The sequence below is a fragment of the Juglans regia genome, chromosome 5 (genome assembly GCF_001411555.2).
Source record: "Juglans regia cultivar Chandler chromosome 5, Walnut 2.0, whole genome shotgun sequence".
Classification (NCBI taxonomy): domain Eukaryota; kingdom Viridiplantae; phylum Streptophyta; class Magnoliopsida; order Fagales; family Juglandaceae; genus Juglans; species Juglans regia.
In genome coordinates, this window is record NC_049905.1 from 18349778 (window position 1) to 18363802 (window position 14025).

At 37.9% G+C, this 14025-nt stretch overlaps 1 protein-coding gene across 1 annotated transcript; it reads right to left on the reverse strand.

The window, feature by feature from the left end:
- Positions 1-536: 536 nt before the first annotated feature.
- Positions 537-3236, reverse strand: LOC109001058 (lysosomal Pro-X carboxypeptidase-like). The gene is made up of 9 exons (XM_018978172.2): positions 2775-3236; positions 2390-2576; positions 2087-2220; positions 1844-1956; positions 1459-1708; positions 1163-1321; positions 949-1028; positions 773-822; positions 537-670 (listed from the first exon to the last, which is right to left on the reverse strand). Exons 1-9 carry the CDS (start codon positions 3234-3236, stop codon positions 537-539), a joined length of 1569 nt encoding a protein of 522 aa, XP_018833717.1.
- Between the last annotated feature and the right edge of the window lie 10789 nt (positions 3237-14025).

Sequence of the window (14025 nt, forward strand, 5' to 3'; positions counted from 1 at the left end):
TTTTTTCTGGATGTTCGAATGTTTATTTTATACCATTCGAACGTGTTTGAATGGTAAACACGTTCTGTCGATTTTTAGGAACACAATTTGAATTTCGTCCCTAGATTTCATTTTTTGGAACAATTTTTGTTTCATCCCAAACAAAAATCTTTCCAAAATTGAATTTTTGTTGTAGTGTGTTCTATACTTTAAAAAATTGATCTAAATCTCATAATATTTATAATTGGTACGCTATTTCAATCAATTGATATCATATCATGAGATGTTAAGAGAATGGTCTTAAAATGAATATTATATATATATATATATATATATATATATATATATATATATATATCGTGTGCAATAATGAATAATGTATATATCGATCTGAGGTGCATGAATATAGAATATGGTATTTTTTAACGATTTCAAATTGAACATTAGCTAAATATATATGTATTAAAAAGTTTCATAATTAACAAGACGTTCTTTCCAATAACTATAAATATTTGGATTTCTTCTGATCATGATATGTATCGAACAAGGACGTTCGGTTAATTGATAGCTAGAAGATCTGCATAATACTTGGAAAGCCATCTTTGAACTATCTTGACCTCAGTGTTTCTTTGCATGACCAACCACTGCGGATCACTAGGCTTTGCCATCATTATGTCCAAGCAATGAGAACCTGCAGAAGTAATTGAGCGTTTATTACATATTAATCTAAAGTACTAAAAAAATCTCTTGGAAGATATACTTTCGGATCGACAGATAGATCGATCATGAGTACCATTAGCAGTAGAGATGGCAACCACACTTTCTGATATGTTCTCCAAAACCCTATATATGATCGGAGATGGAAAATGAATTACTCTCGGTAAAGCAAATAGGCCGATAATCACATGAGTACCCTACCGATTAAAGAAAATGAATAACCATAAAGTTGGGTTAATTTCTTTTGTTTACCCGCCACTACTGTAAGGATCTTTGAGCCCATTGGAGAATATGATGTTGCTAGCAAATCTGTGGAGAATCCGTTTTAGATCCTACGTACAGCAATTTAACGCATATATATTTATATATTTATATCAGAAGCTAGCGCAATGAGATATTAATATCAGAAATAACTATTTTCAAATGTTCCACGAAGATATAATATATATAATAATTAAGAACATACATGACCGCCATAATAAGTTGTCACCCAGTGAGGTCGAGGAAGGACACCATACAAGCTCTTGCACTCATTGATGAAATGGTTGAGATTGAAAGGTGCGGATGGAAACATAGAGTCTTTGCCGCTCCCATGGCCAATGGGCATAACTATCTCACTACATGTCTGTGTACAGACACACACATGGTCATCATTTTGTTCTGCATGTGCTTATATTCAACATTATTTGAGATCAACGAGATTGATGAAAGTTAATAATCAATCATGTTAAATGTATATAACTGTTAAATTAAGAAAGCTACCTGCCAACTCCACCCTTGATTCGTTTCATCAGTAGTATTCTTGAATTCATTCATGTCATAGCATGATCGGTGTCCCATATAAGCAACCACTCCTGCATATATTCGGCCGAGAGTATCGGTTCCTACAGATTCTCCATCAACGGCACTGCATAGAACCCTAAGTGGGTATCTTTGGGGTTCATTATACTGTGCTGCTTCAGTATATATTGAATCCAAATAGTCCTTCAGCTCAAGAGATGTATTTAATTGACTGAAAATACAGTACCCAGATCGAAGTTTTATAAGGTTTAACAGAGTTTAAAAATATATATGCAAATGTACAGTACGTCCGTCCATGACAATCAAGATCAATTAAAATGCATGTGCTAAACCACTAAATAATTACCTGCAAGTATTAAATCTCTTGCCGAGGGTTGAAAGGCCATGAGGTCTGGAAGCGACTCTATCAATTTTCGCCCATGACTTCCTTATGGTTCTGTAGCAACTTTCACTAGTTTCCTGCAACACCCATCTCATTTGATCATATATATATATATATATATATATATATATATAATATTTTTGTTGGCCTTGAATTTAGTTTAAAATTAGATATGAGAAATTGAAGAGTTGGGGTTTGTCTTATTACTTTAAAATCCTTGGTTACTATGGAGTAGTAACCAAAGCGTGGTGAAATGCCGTCAAAGTAGAGGATCGGAGCTGAAGAAGCTAGAGATCCAAGGACAATATGAGGATACTTTAGCCGAAACCATGCTGCAAGCACTGCAAAGTTACGTAAAAAAAAAAAAAAAAAAAAAATCTCAGACAACTTAATGATAAGATGAAAAGGCCAGGTTTTAATTAATTATAATTAATTTATTAGTGCCATTTAATATATATTCTAGCTATATATATATATATATATATATATATATATATATCTGCCACTTACTTCCTCCGTAGGAACCTCCAACAACGATTATCGGAGAATTTTCTGCAGATAAATTTTTCTTCAAGTGCAAGAGCACATCTGCGTAATCTGCGATAGCCTGAGCCGAGTTGAAGTAACCAAGAGTGCTCGCATTTCTAAAAGCCTCTTCTCTCGATCCAAACGGTATGGATTTCCCATAGTACCTATGCTATTACATATAGAATATAATATTACATTAACATGCACTCGATCTGTCTTAATTTTAAGAATATTTTTATATGTTCCAAACCATGATGAGTATATATGAAAATCATTATATGTTTATACTAATAAATGATATCATGAAATAATATTGAAACTTAGGCGCCGGTAATTTTGATCCTTTGGCAGGACTGCTAATTTTTACCTCTATGTATACTTGGAGTGCCTGAAACTGGGGGGCATTATCACTGAGGAAACCAATAGAGAAAAGATCAGAATCCAAGGGTTCTTCAGCGCCAAGAAAAGCAAATATTGGTGCGTTTGAATTTGGTCCGCCCCAATACTTAGAGTTGATCACATACTTTTGTTGAAAAGTAGAGTAGCAATCAGGCCTGTAGTTGAAGTGATCAAGGGTTTGGTTGTAATAAAACGTTTTGAAATCCTCGGGGTTTGATGAAAAAGATGAAGTAGTAGTACTACTACTGGTTTGGGATTCGTATAATTGGGATGTTCTCCTTATTGATCCGAGCCTTGGAATGTTAAAGTGCGAGGCAGAATTAATATTGGCGGAAAATGAGCAAACTAGCAGGAAGATCATGATGATCATCAGAGAAAATAGAAGCTGCATCATGAGTACTGATGAGCATCCGAGAGAGCAGTCGGCCATGGCCAAGTACAAACAATATATATATATATATATATATATATAAGATCAAGCTTGAATTCTTTAATTTGAAGTTATATATATTTATATAGAAGTTTTAATGTTTTTAGGAACATATTTATAGTACAAGATTTACGCCTGCTTTTGGGATTCAGGGTGATCTTTATATGATGAAAATCTTGTTGACCTAATTATAATTATTTAGGAAAAAAAAAAAAAATTCTGGCTCCTTTTGTGGGTTTTCAGCTGAAAATATAGATCGAGCAAGTACTACTAGTACTGTCAATGGCCGATATGCCCGGCCACTTAAATTTCCATTTTTATTCATATTATATCGTGGTTGAGGAAATTAATTTAACTTATAAATTTGATATTGGCCGGCAAATCAGAATGGCTTATGTCTTATGAATTAGTAATTTCCATGTTGTAATCATAGAGAACTAATCATGGTCTACTAATTAATTAATTTACCAGTATGATCAGTACGTATTAATGTGTTAATATCCGGCCCATTGGATATATGTTATAATTAAGACAAATTAAGGTGATCATCGTGGTTAAAGCACTGATGATGATCTAGAGGTGTTTCTTGGAAACTTTGATTAATGATCATGAAGATAATGAAAATTTCACAACGTTCATGAGTACGTACTAGGAAATTAATTATTTCTGTGCACAATTACGTGAAGGGATCAAACTTAATTCTCTGAAATTGATCTCATATATATATAACTGATAAGAATAATTGTGATACAGAATTAGAAGCATCCTCTAAAATTTCAGTTACTGATCCCTACAGTAATATATTTGGACATGATTTAGAAGATACTCCAAGACTATCTGATGACTGATCCATTGGTAGAAACCAACAAAACACTCAAAAGCACCAAGTGACTACTGTCCCTAAAATATTGATTGGTCACCTATTTTTCTGACAAGACTCTTCTGCCACTTGTACTGTTGAACTGTTTGTACTATTTGCTTTTACTGTTTGTAGTAATTGCTTTGTTAAAGGCTCCTCCTTTGCCTATAAAAAGGGAAGCTCACCTCAAGAGAAGGACACTTCTTCTTCTATTAAGATCGACTTCTCTTCTCTCCCTTTCATACTTCCTGGATTCCTCTAGAAAATCCTTACACATTTTGAGTTTGTTAAGAAACCTTTTTGTAAGTAGTTTCAGTACGAATAAACGTTGTTTCTCTTACTAAGTACTTTCATTTATTTTTTCATTTATCATTATTACCAGTTGTCTGGTCCTGCATTACTTTCATTTTCACTACCTCCAACCATCTGGTCCTTGCTTTCAATATATTATTAATTCCAATCATTTGGTCCTGCTTTCATTTCCTTTATTTATTTACTTGCACTTCACTCCAGTTATCTGGTCCCTACTTCACTCTAGTCATTTGGTCAATTATCTGTTTATCTATTCCCTTTCATCACCTTATATCGTTACTAGTTTCCGCACCTTATTGTGGTATCAGAGCCATTTGGTTGCTGGTAGATTGATTATCTCTTTCATTCTGCTTATTGTGTTATCTCCAAATCTCTGCTTCGTGCCTACTCCTTCCTTTTTAATTCCTATTTCTGTTGGTGCCACCCTGTCTGTAATTGACTTCCTAGAACCGTGTATGTAAGGCCCATCTTGCCAGGAGAGCGTGTAGGGCCGGAGTGGGTACAAGGTTGGACCAAGAGTATAACAGAGATATGAGTGAAGATATGATTATTAAGTATTAAGTTTTGTTTTGGTTGATTTCATAATGAATAGAACGTTTAGATTTAATTCATCTATTAGTTCCAGGTCTAGTATACCACCTGACATCATTAATGAAGAAGATTTCTCTGTTGAAGAAACTAATTTTGTTGATTTTAATCGTTGGAGAGTTTAAAAAATTGATGCCAAATCTATTTACAAAACCACTTGGGTTTAGTCTGCTTTTAAGACCGAGTTCAATATTAAAATTGTTGAATAAACCTATACTATTTCAAAAACTCATGAAAAATGTTGTCTGTTTAATAGAAAATCCATTTAAGATTTTCTAGTAAAAGGTTATGTTCAAGTTGCTATTAAATCTCTAACGAGGAAATACATCAATGCTTCAGTACTTCTTTGTTTACGAGATGTTAGATTCAAGAAATTTGAAACTAATATTCTAGGCATGATTCAATCTTTCCTGTTCAGTGGTCTTGTCCACTTTGATTATTTTCCTGATTTAACTCTTGTTTTGGATGATCCTAATATTTTGAAAGCTTTAACTTTAAATATTTTAACTTCTGGTTATGAAATAAAAGAAGGTAGCAAACCTCTTGCCATAGTTTATCGTATTCATTACAAGATTTTAAAGACTAATTTAAATCCTAAAGTTATTTTGAAAACTTCAAAGAATAAAACTTTTTTAATCTAGAGTCTACTCCTGATGTGAACATTCAAGTTCTAAAAATGATTTATTGGAAGGATATTTCTCTTCCCAATGAATGGACTTTGGAACATGAAGTTCCTCCTACTAGGGTTTTGGTTGATGAGCTTAACCTTGATTACATTTAGCAATATTTGGATGGTACTGTTAAAATAAGTTTTGATCAACCTCTAGTAAACAATGAGAGAATAAATTCTTTTGCTGGAATTATATTTTTTTTTATTGGTTCTGTTTCAGAAAATCCATAAAAAAGAGACCAAAATCTCAAAAAATTTCTAGAAGATTCTATAAAAACAGCTTATCCTGTTAACCCTAATTTAAAACTGAAAGGAGTCTCTACCTCTTCTCAGGTTACTTCTGCTTATTATACTACCAAGGATGCCGAAACATTCAAAGGTAAAGTTGTAAAGGAAGAAGCTGACAAAAAAGAAGAAGATGCTTCATCTTTATCTCCTACAACTTCAAATATGGTTGTGCCTATTCATCACAACCAGCTTATTGTGATAAATAGAGCTTTTAAAATTGATTTAGTTTCTTTGTTTAAAGAATATAGTTCTACTGAAAACCGTGATAAGAGAAAAACTTATTATGCTATTTTTTCAGATTCTAAAAAATAACTTGTTAAAAGAAAATGGAAAGAAAAAATGTATGCTCTTCAAAAGCATATACTTTTCTTTGACTTTCTTGAGAACCATTATGTTTATAAACATAGTTTGAATGTTGTGAAAACTAGTCTTGTTAAGGAAGGCAAGGCTATGGTTAAATCTAGCTACCCTCCTTTTGAGACAATTGTTATTTCTCATAAGGAAACTAAGGTAAAAGCCTCTCTCCTATTAAGATGCCCAATACTGATCCAAATGCTACTATTACAATGGAAACAAAAAAGGTTATTGAACAAAACAATTTTCTTAACCAAACTCTCCATGTTATAGGATAACAGTTAGATCGTATTGAAGAAAAGATAGAAAAACCTATTTCTACTCCATCTTCAAAAACTATTATAAAAACTTTTGAAAAACTTTTGATTATTTTACCAGAAGATAGACCAAAACTTGATTTAAAAAACAAACAGGCCAATACTCTTGATAAAATCAATCAAATACTTGCTGATATTAAGAAAGAACAACCCTCTACCAGTACTTTAAATAGCAATGGCAAAGAAGTTGTTATTTTTAAACTCTCTACTGAAGAATCATCTGACAGTGATTCTTCCACTCTTAAAGATCTTGATTTGCTTGATTTTTTTTTTTCAAAATATTGATTTAAAATCTGAGATCGCCAGATTTTCTTGAAAAAGACCAAAGCCAATGAGTCAAATGAATAATTGGTATCCCAGACCTACACCTCCTGATTTACAGTTTGAAAAAAGAAATTTTCAAATCCAATTGTATATATCTTGTGAAGTTGGCAACAAGCAGTTTAAGTGTTATTTTGAACAGTTTTTAATTTTCTCTTGTGGTTCGTGTAATCGATTTGTTGGAGAGTTTATGGCCCAAAAAAAGAAGAAGAAGAAGAAGAAGAAGAAAAAAAAAAAAAAAAGAGAAGTTTTTGCTAAACTAATTATGTGCATATATAGATGGATCAAACTAATGAGTTGCTGATGATAGTTGGTAAAGAAAAACATTTAGTGTTATTAATAGCTATATATAGTTCATTTATTTTCCCATCTCTCTCTGGTCCTTTTCTCTCTACCCAACCTTCGGCATCCTTCCATTTCCTCCGCCCAGAGGGGGTTTGGAGTTTCGACTTCTCCCTCCCTCCTTCTATTCGGCCAACGCCGGAGCTGTCCAAAGAGTTTTTTTTCCCCTCTTGTGAGAGGTTGGTCCGAGGAGGCCCTTGTGGGCATATTTGTGGATGGGTTGAAGCCTTGGATAGCCAAGGAAATTAAGTTGAAACAACCCACTAAGATTCAAAAGGCTATGAGGATGGCAGAGATCCTAGAGGAGAGCACTAATATGGAGAAACGTCAATTTAAGGAAATGGGGAGTAATGTTACTACACCCTTACAAACCAATGTTCCTTGGAAAGACAAGGAGGAAATGAGGAGTGCTACTAAAACTAAGCAAATTGAAGTGAAGAAGCTTTCAAGGGAAGAGGTACAAGAGATAATAAAAAAGGGTTTTTATTCTAAGTGTGGAGAAAAATGGGGCATAGGGCATAAATGTAGATCGGGATAAGTGTACATGTTGGTTGATGAGAGGAGTGTGGAAGAGGAAGATGAATATCTTGTGGAAACATGTAGTGAAGAGTCCGATCAAGAAGAGGCCAAAGTGAAAAAAAAATAATAAAGAGGCTGAGTTGTCCCTTAATACCATGATTGGGACCCAAAAGAATACCTCCATGAGAGTAATGGCTTGGATAGGAACAATTGAAGTCCCTTTGTTGGTGGATAGTGGCTCCATGCACAACTTTATCAACTCCAACATTGTTATTAAGGTTGGGTTGAAAACAATTGATATAGAGCCATTTGATGTGAAGATGGCAAGTGGGGATAAAATGAAATGTGAAGGGCTAGTGAAAGAAGTAAAAATGAATGTGCAAGGAGTGAGAGTAGTGGCGGACCTACATGTACTTCCTTTGGTAGGTCTTGATGTTGTATTAGGCAATCCATGGCTCAAGGGCCTTGGAAGGGTAGTGCTTGACTACAACAAAAGGACAATGGAATTCCAGCAAGGGTCTAAGAAGAATGTATGGGCAACTTTATCTTCCAAAGAGGCCAAGTCGGGTGATGTCTCAATGTTAGAAAAAAATGGACAAAGGAGGGGCACATTGTTTTGCCATAGAGATGGCTAAGGAAGAAAAAGAGGAGAGGGCATGGACATTTTCAAATTTAATCCTTGAGTGCAAGGATTTTCTTGAAGGGAGGGGGAATGGTAGGACCTCATGTGTTGTGGCCCATGGCCAAGCCACTAGCCATGTGGAGACAATGCTAGACAGCCCCAAAACAGCCTCATGGGCATGTCAGCCACATGCCAACAGCCATGCTAGCCATGCCAGCCATGCCCATGGCCCATGCCATGGGCCAGCCTAGCCCACCCATGGGCTCATGCATGTCATGGGTCAACTTGGCCCATGTCAACTATGTTATTTTTTATTTTTATTTAATTATTTATTTTTCAAGAGACCTAATGGGGGTTTCCAAGTTGTAATCCTTATAAATAGGACCCTTAGATTTTGCATTTACATCTTTTGAAAAATTTCCTAGTGGGTAGACTATTTTGTTCTTGAGATTACCATTCGGTGCTAAGGCACTTGGGCTCTTTGGAGTGCAATTCGTGAATCCCTTAAGAGATGATCACACCTTGCAATTTGTGAATCCAAGTTGTTGTTCTCTTTGTTATTTTCATGTTCATCAATAAAGAAATTTATTTCATCTATGTGCAATTCTTTTTTTTGATAAGTAATAAATTATTTCATTGATAAAGAAAGTAGGCATAGCCCAGGTACACTGGAAGTATACATGTGAATACACCTATTTAAGAACTAGAAATAGTTACAAGGAAATCATGGAAGCTGAGGCCATCTAAAAGAGCAATGGCCCACAAAAATAAAGTCTTCCAAAAAAAATTCCTAAACTCTTCCATGGAGCGCTCATTATCCTAAAAAAGCCTCTCGTTTCTTTCACACCAAATACACCAAAACATACAAATGGGAGTCATCTTCCACACAGCCTTGATCTGTGGTGTTCCGGTGATCCCTCTCCAGCTTGCTAACAGTTCCACCACCCTACCCGGCATTACCCAAGCTATTCCCATTTTGCTGAAGAAATAACTCCATATATCTCGAGTAAAATCACAATGTAAGAGTAGATGGTCTGTCGTTTCACCACTATTTCTGCACAAACAGCACCAGTTCGTGATGATAAGGCCACGACGTCGAAGATTATCTATGGTCATAATCTTTCCTAGAGCTGCTGTCCAAACAAAGAATGCTGCCTTGGTTGGTGCTTTACTCCTCCATATGATCTTCCATGGAAAATTATGCCTTTGTTGCACAGTAATAGAATCATAGAAAGAGCGTACCGAAAACTTCCCTTTCCTAGAAGGTCTCCATTCCAACAAATCTTCAGTTGTGGCCGCAATAGGAGTGCTGTACAGCAAGTTCAGAAACTCCACCAAACAAGTCACTTCCCAATCATTAGCATCCCGAGTAAGGCTAATATTCCACTCTTGTGAACCTTGATTAATTACCCGCAAATCAGCTACCATAGCTTCCTTCTCCCTTGCAATACTGAAAATTATGGGATAAGCCTCCTTCAAGGCCGTATCTCCCACCCACACATCCTTCCAAAAGCTAATCCTACTCCCATTCCCCAAACACAACCGAGTATGACTAGCAAAGGAGCACCAACCTTTCCGTATATACTTCCATAGCCCCACTCCATAAGACCCCCTACCTTCTTTAGAAACCCAACCCCCTCGTTCACTACCATACTTCATGTCAATCACCCCTTTCCATAAGGCTCCCCTCTTATTGTTATAACGCCACAACCATTTACCTAACAAAGCCTTATTAAAATCTCTCACATTCCTAACCCCCAAGCCACCATCCCTCAAATGAGAACATACATTTTCCCACCCCACCAAGTGGAATTTAAATTCATCTCCTATTCCACTCCATAAAAAGTCCCTTTGAATTTTCTCCATTCTAGTTGCAATACTTACAGGTAGAGGAAATAAAGATAGGAAGTATGTGGGGAGGTTGGATAAAGTACTTTTGATAAGTGTGATACGCCCCCCTTTAGATAAATACAATCTTTTCCACCCGGCCAGCCTCCGCTCAAATTTTTCCAGCACCACCTCCCAAATTGTCTTAACTTTGAAGGAAGCCCCTAACAGAAGTCCAAGGTACTTCATTGGCAACGAAGAAACCACACAACCCAATATGTCAGCCAACCCTCTGATATTGTTTACATCACCAACCGCAACCATCTCCGTCTTAGTAAGATTAATCTTCAACCCGGATACCGCTTCGAAACAAAGTAGGATGGCCTTCAAAGATTGAATATACCCTACATTTGCCTCACAAAATAGCAAGGTGTCATCTGCAAATAAAAGGTGAGAAATAATGGTAGACCCGTGGATATCTCCTACTGAGAAGCCAGAGAAAAAACCTCCCTCTACTGCAGCCGACACCATTCTACTTAGTGCCTCCATAACTAGAACAAACAAGAGGGGTGACAATGGATCACCTTGACGTAGTCCTCGCGAACTATTGAAGAACCCCACGGGGTCCCCATTTACCAAGACTGAGAAGCGAGCCGTTGACACACAATACCTTATCCATTTCGTCCATCTTTCCCCAAAACCACATCTCCCCAACATATAAATCAGAAAATCCCAATTAACGTGATCATAGGCCTTTTCCATATCTAATTTGCATATGATACCTGGAACTCCCGACTTGATCCTGCTATCCAAACATTCATTAGCTATAAGGACCGGGTCCAAAATTTGTCTCCCTTTCACAAAGGCATTTTGTGACTTAGAAATGATCTTCGTCATGACCGAACTCATCCTATTAGCAAGGACTTTTGAAAGTATCTTATAGACACTACCCACAAGACTAATCGGCCTATAATCTTGTACCTCTATTGCACCAGCCTTTTTAGGAACTAGAGCAATAAAAGTAGCATTTAAGCTTTTCTCAAATTTGCCATAAGTGAAGAATTCCTGAAAAACCAACATTACATCCTCCCTCACCACTTCCCAACAAGATTGGAAAAAAGCCATATTGAAATCATCCGGACCTGGAGCTTTATCTTTATTCATTTTCCTGATTACTTGTTGTACCTCTTCCTCTTCAAAAGGTCTTTCCAACCAGGCCGAACTATTTTGATCAATGGCCTCAAAAGCTAGACCATCTATAGTAGGCCTCCAGGTCTGAGATTCTGACAATAAATGTTCGAAATGGGCAGCCACATACTCCTTTATCACAACCTGATCTGAGGATGTACCAACATCTGTATTCAAGGACTCAATGGAATTGAACCTCCTATGTGCATTAGCAACTCGGTGAAAAAACTTTGTGCATTTATCCCCCTCCCGAAGCCACAATGCCCTTGACTTTTGCCTCCACGAGATCTCCTCGATTAGAGTCAGATGTTCAAGTTCAGAAACTACTTGATCTTTTCGGTTGTTCACATCTTCTACACCCTCCAAGCTTTGTAATTCTTGAAATAAGCTCTTCTTCTGTATAGTTACATCCCCAAAGACCTGTTCATTCCATTTCTTCAAATCCTTCTTCAAAGCTTTCAACTTTCCAGCCAATACATTGCTCGGATTACCCTCAAAGTCGTATGAATTCCACCATTGTCTAATCAAGTCCACAAACCCTTTCGTTTTTAACCACATATTTTCAAACTTGAACGGCCTTCTACCCCCTTGAATGCCACCACAATCTAACAAAACAGGGAAATGATCTGAACATATCCTTGAGAGCCTTTTCTGGCTTAAGTCTGGATATTGTAGCTCCCACGAGGGAGAAATGAGGAATCTGTCTAGTCTTGACCAAGCTTGATAATTAGACCAAGTATAATCACCTCCCATTAGAGGTATATCCATCAAATCTAACTCAAAAATGAAATCCGAGAAATCCACCATAGCTTGATTTTGTCTTCCCCCCCCTGATCTTTCACTGGTAAATCTTGTCACATTAAAATCCCCTCCAATACACCAAGGAGCCTCCCACCAAGAGCTTAAGCCAGCTAGCTCATCCCAAAGCAACCTCCTCTCACTGTCTAAGTTAGGGTCATATACCCCGGCAAACGCCCATACGAAGCCATCCTCAATATTTTTATACAAGCACCCCACCGAATATTCTCCCACAAACTCATCAATACTCTCCACCACTCTCTTATCCCACATCACCAACACTCCACCTGAGGCCCCTTTCGAAGGTAAGTATGCCCAATCTACAAATTGACAACTCCAAATACTCCGAATAATTCTTCTATTAATAAGCTTCAACTTTGTTTCCTGCAAGCAAATGATGTCCAACTTCCAATGTCTTAATAATGCTCTTATTCGAAGGCGTTTATTAATTTCATTCAGTCCCCTAACATTCCAACTCAGAATTTTTGGCTTCATTTATCAACTGTTCCAGCCCTCCCCTTGTTTCTACTACGACTTGCACTTCCCTCCTTTCCATCGTAATTAATGGACCATGTCAACCTCTTCAACTCCCTCTCCCTTTTTGACCCTGCACCTTGATGTCCTGCCTCCATGGCTATAATCAATGCCTTGAACTGCTCTTCATAGCCTTCACACGAGATTCCCATACAACTTTTCAATTCTTCTACCTTTTTCAACACCAATCAGAAGACACACTAGGAGGGATCATACTTATAGGGGTAGGATCCTCTCCTACTGACTCCTCCCCCTCTTTAGAGTTTACACAATGATCATAAAGCATCAACTGCTGCCCTTCTTCTAACTTCCCCTTATCTGACTTACCCCCACACACCATAGTCTCACCGTGGATCGAAACTGCCCCCCCGCACTCCAGGGCAGCAAAAGGATCTCCTCGGGCTCCCTCCAGAGGCTCACCGTGAACCATCTCTGACTCCCACCACCTTAGTTGTACTTGACCCAAGTGTGACAGGTCCAGAAGGCTCGCCGGAATAGTCTGAGACAACCCACTCAGCGACAGCCCTCCCTGAGCACCCCCCGAACTTTCCACTTCCACAATACGTAGATCCTCTGCGTCGATTTCCCCCTCCTCCTCTTCTGGCGGCCGTAAGACCACCGACGGACCACCACCTGAGTCGCCGGAGGTGGTCGGCCCTTTCTGTGTCAGACCCGACTCATAACTCGGGCCCGAAACAAGCGTATCGGGTACCACTGGTTCACCCGATACACTGCCCGAAATCGGGCCTCTCGGCTTCCAGACCTTACGTGGGCTTCTGCTTGGGCCCAGCCCAGTAGCTATCTTCTTCCCCTTCCAGTCTTCTTCATGGCCCACGACGGTCTTCTTTCCAAACTGATCCCAGCACAATTCTTCTTCCCGTATGCAACCTTCCTCCTCTGCTGGAACAACTTTCCTCTTATCATTACTTGGACCACAGCCCACAACCAGTCCCAAGCCCATTCGTCTTTTCTCCTCTGCACACTGTAACAACCCATTGATATTCCGTTGCAACAAATCAATCTGACATTTCATCTCCTGTAGTGCACGCAACTCTTTTTCCTCAAACAAACCGACAGCCACTCTATCACCTTTCTCTCGAGTCTGCACCCCCTCATAAGTGGCAGCCCTCCTTTGCAAACCTGCTCCACCTCCTGAGCTTGTCAAGATGTCAGAACTATGGCCTCCCTTTGTACTGTCCTTGTATAGCAGTGCCTCCCGATATGACCGAAATGGTGGTTGTTGTGGTGGC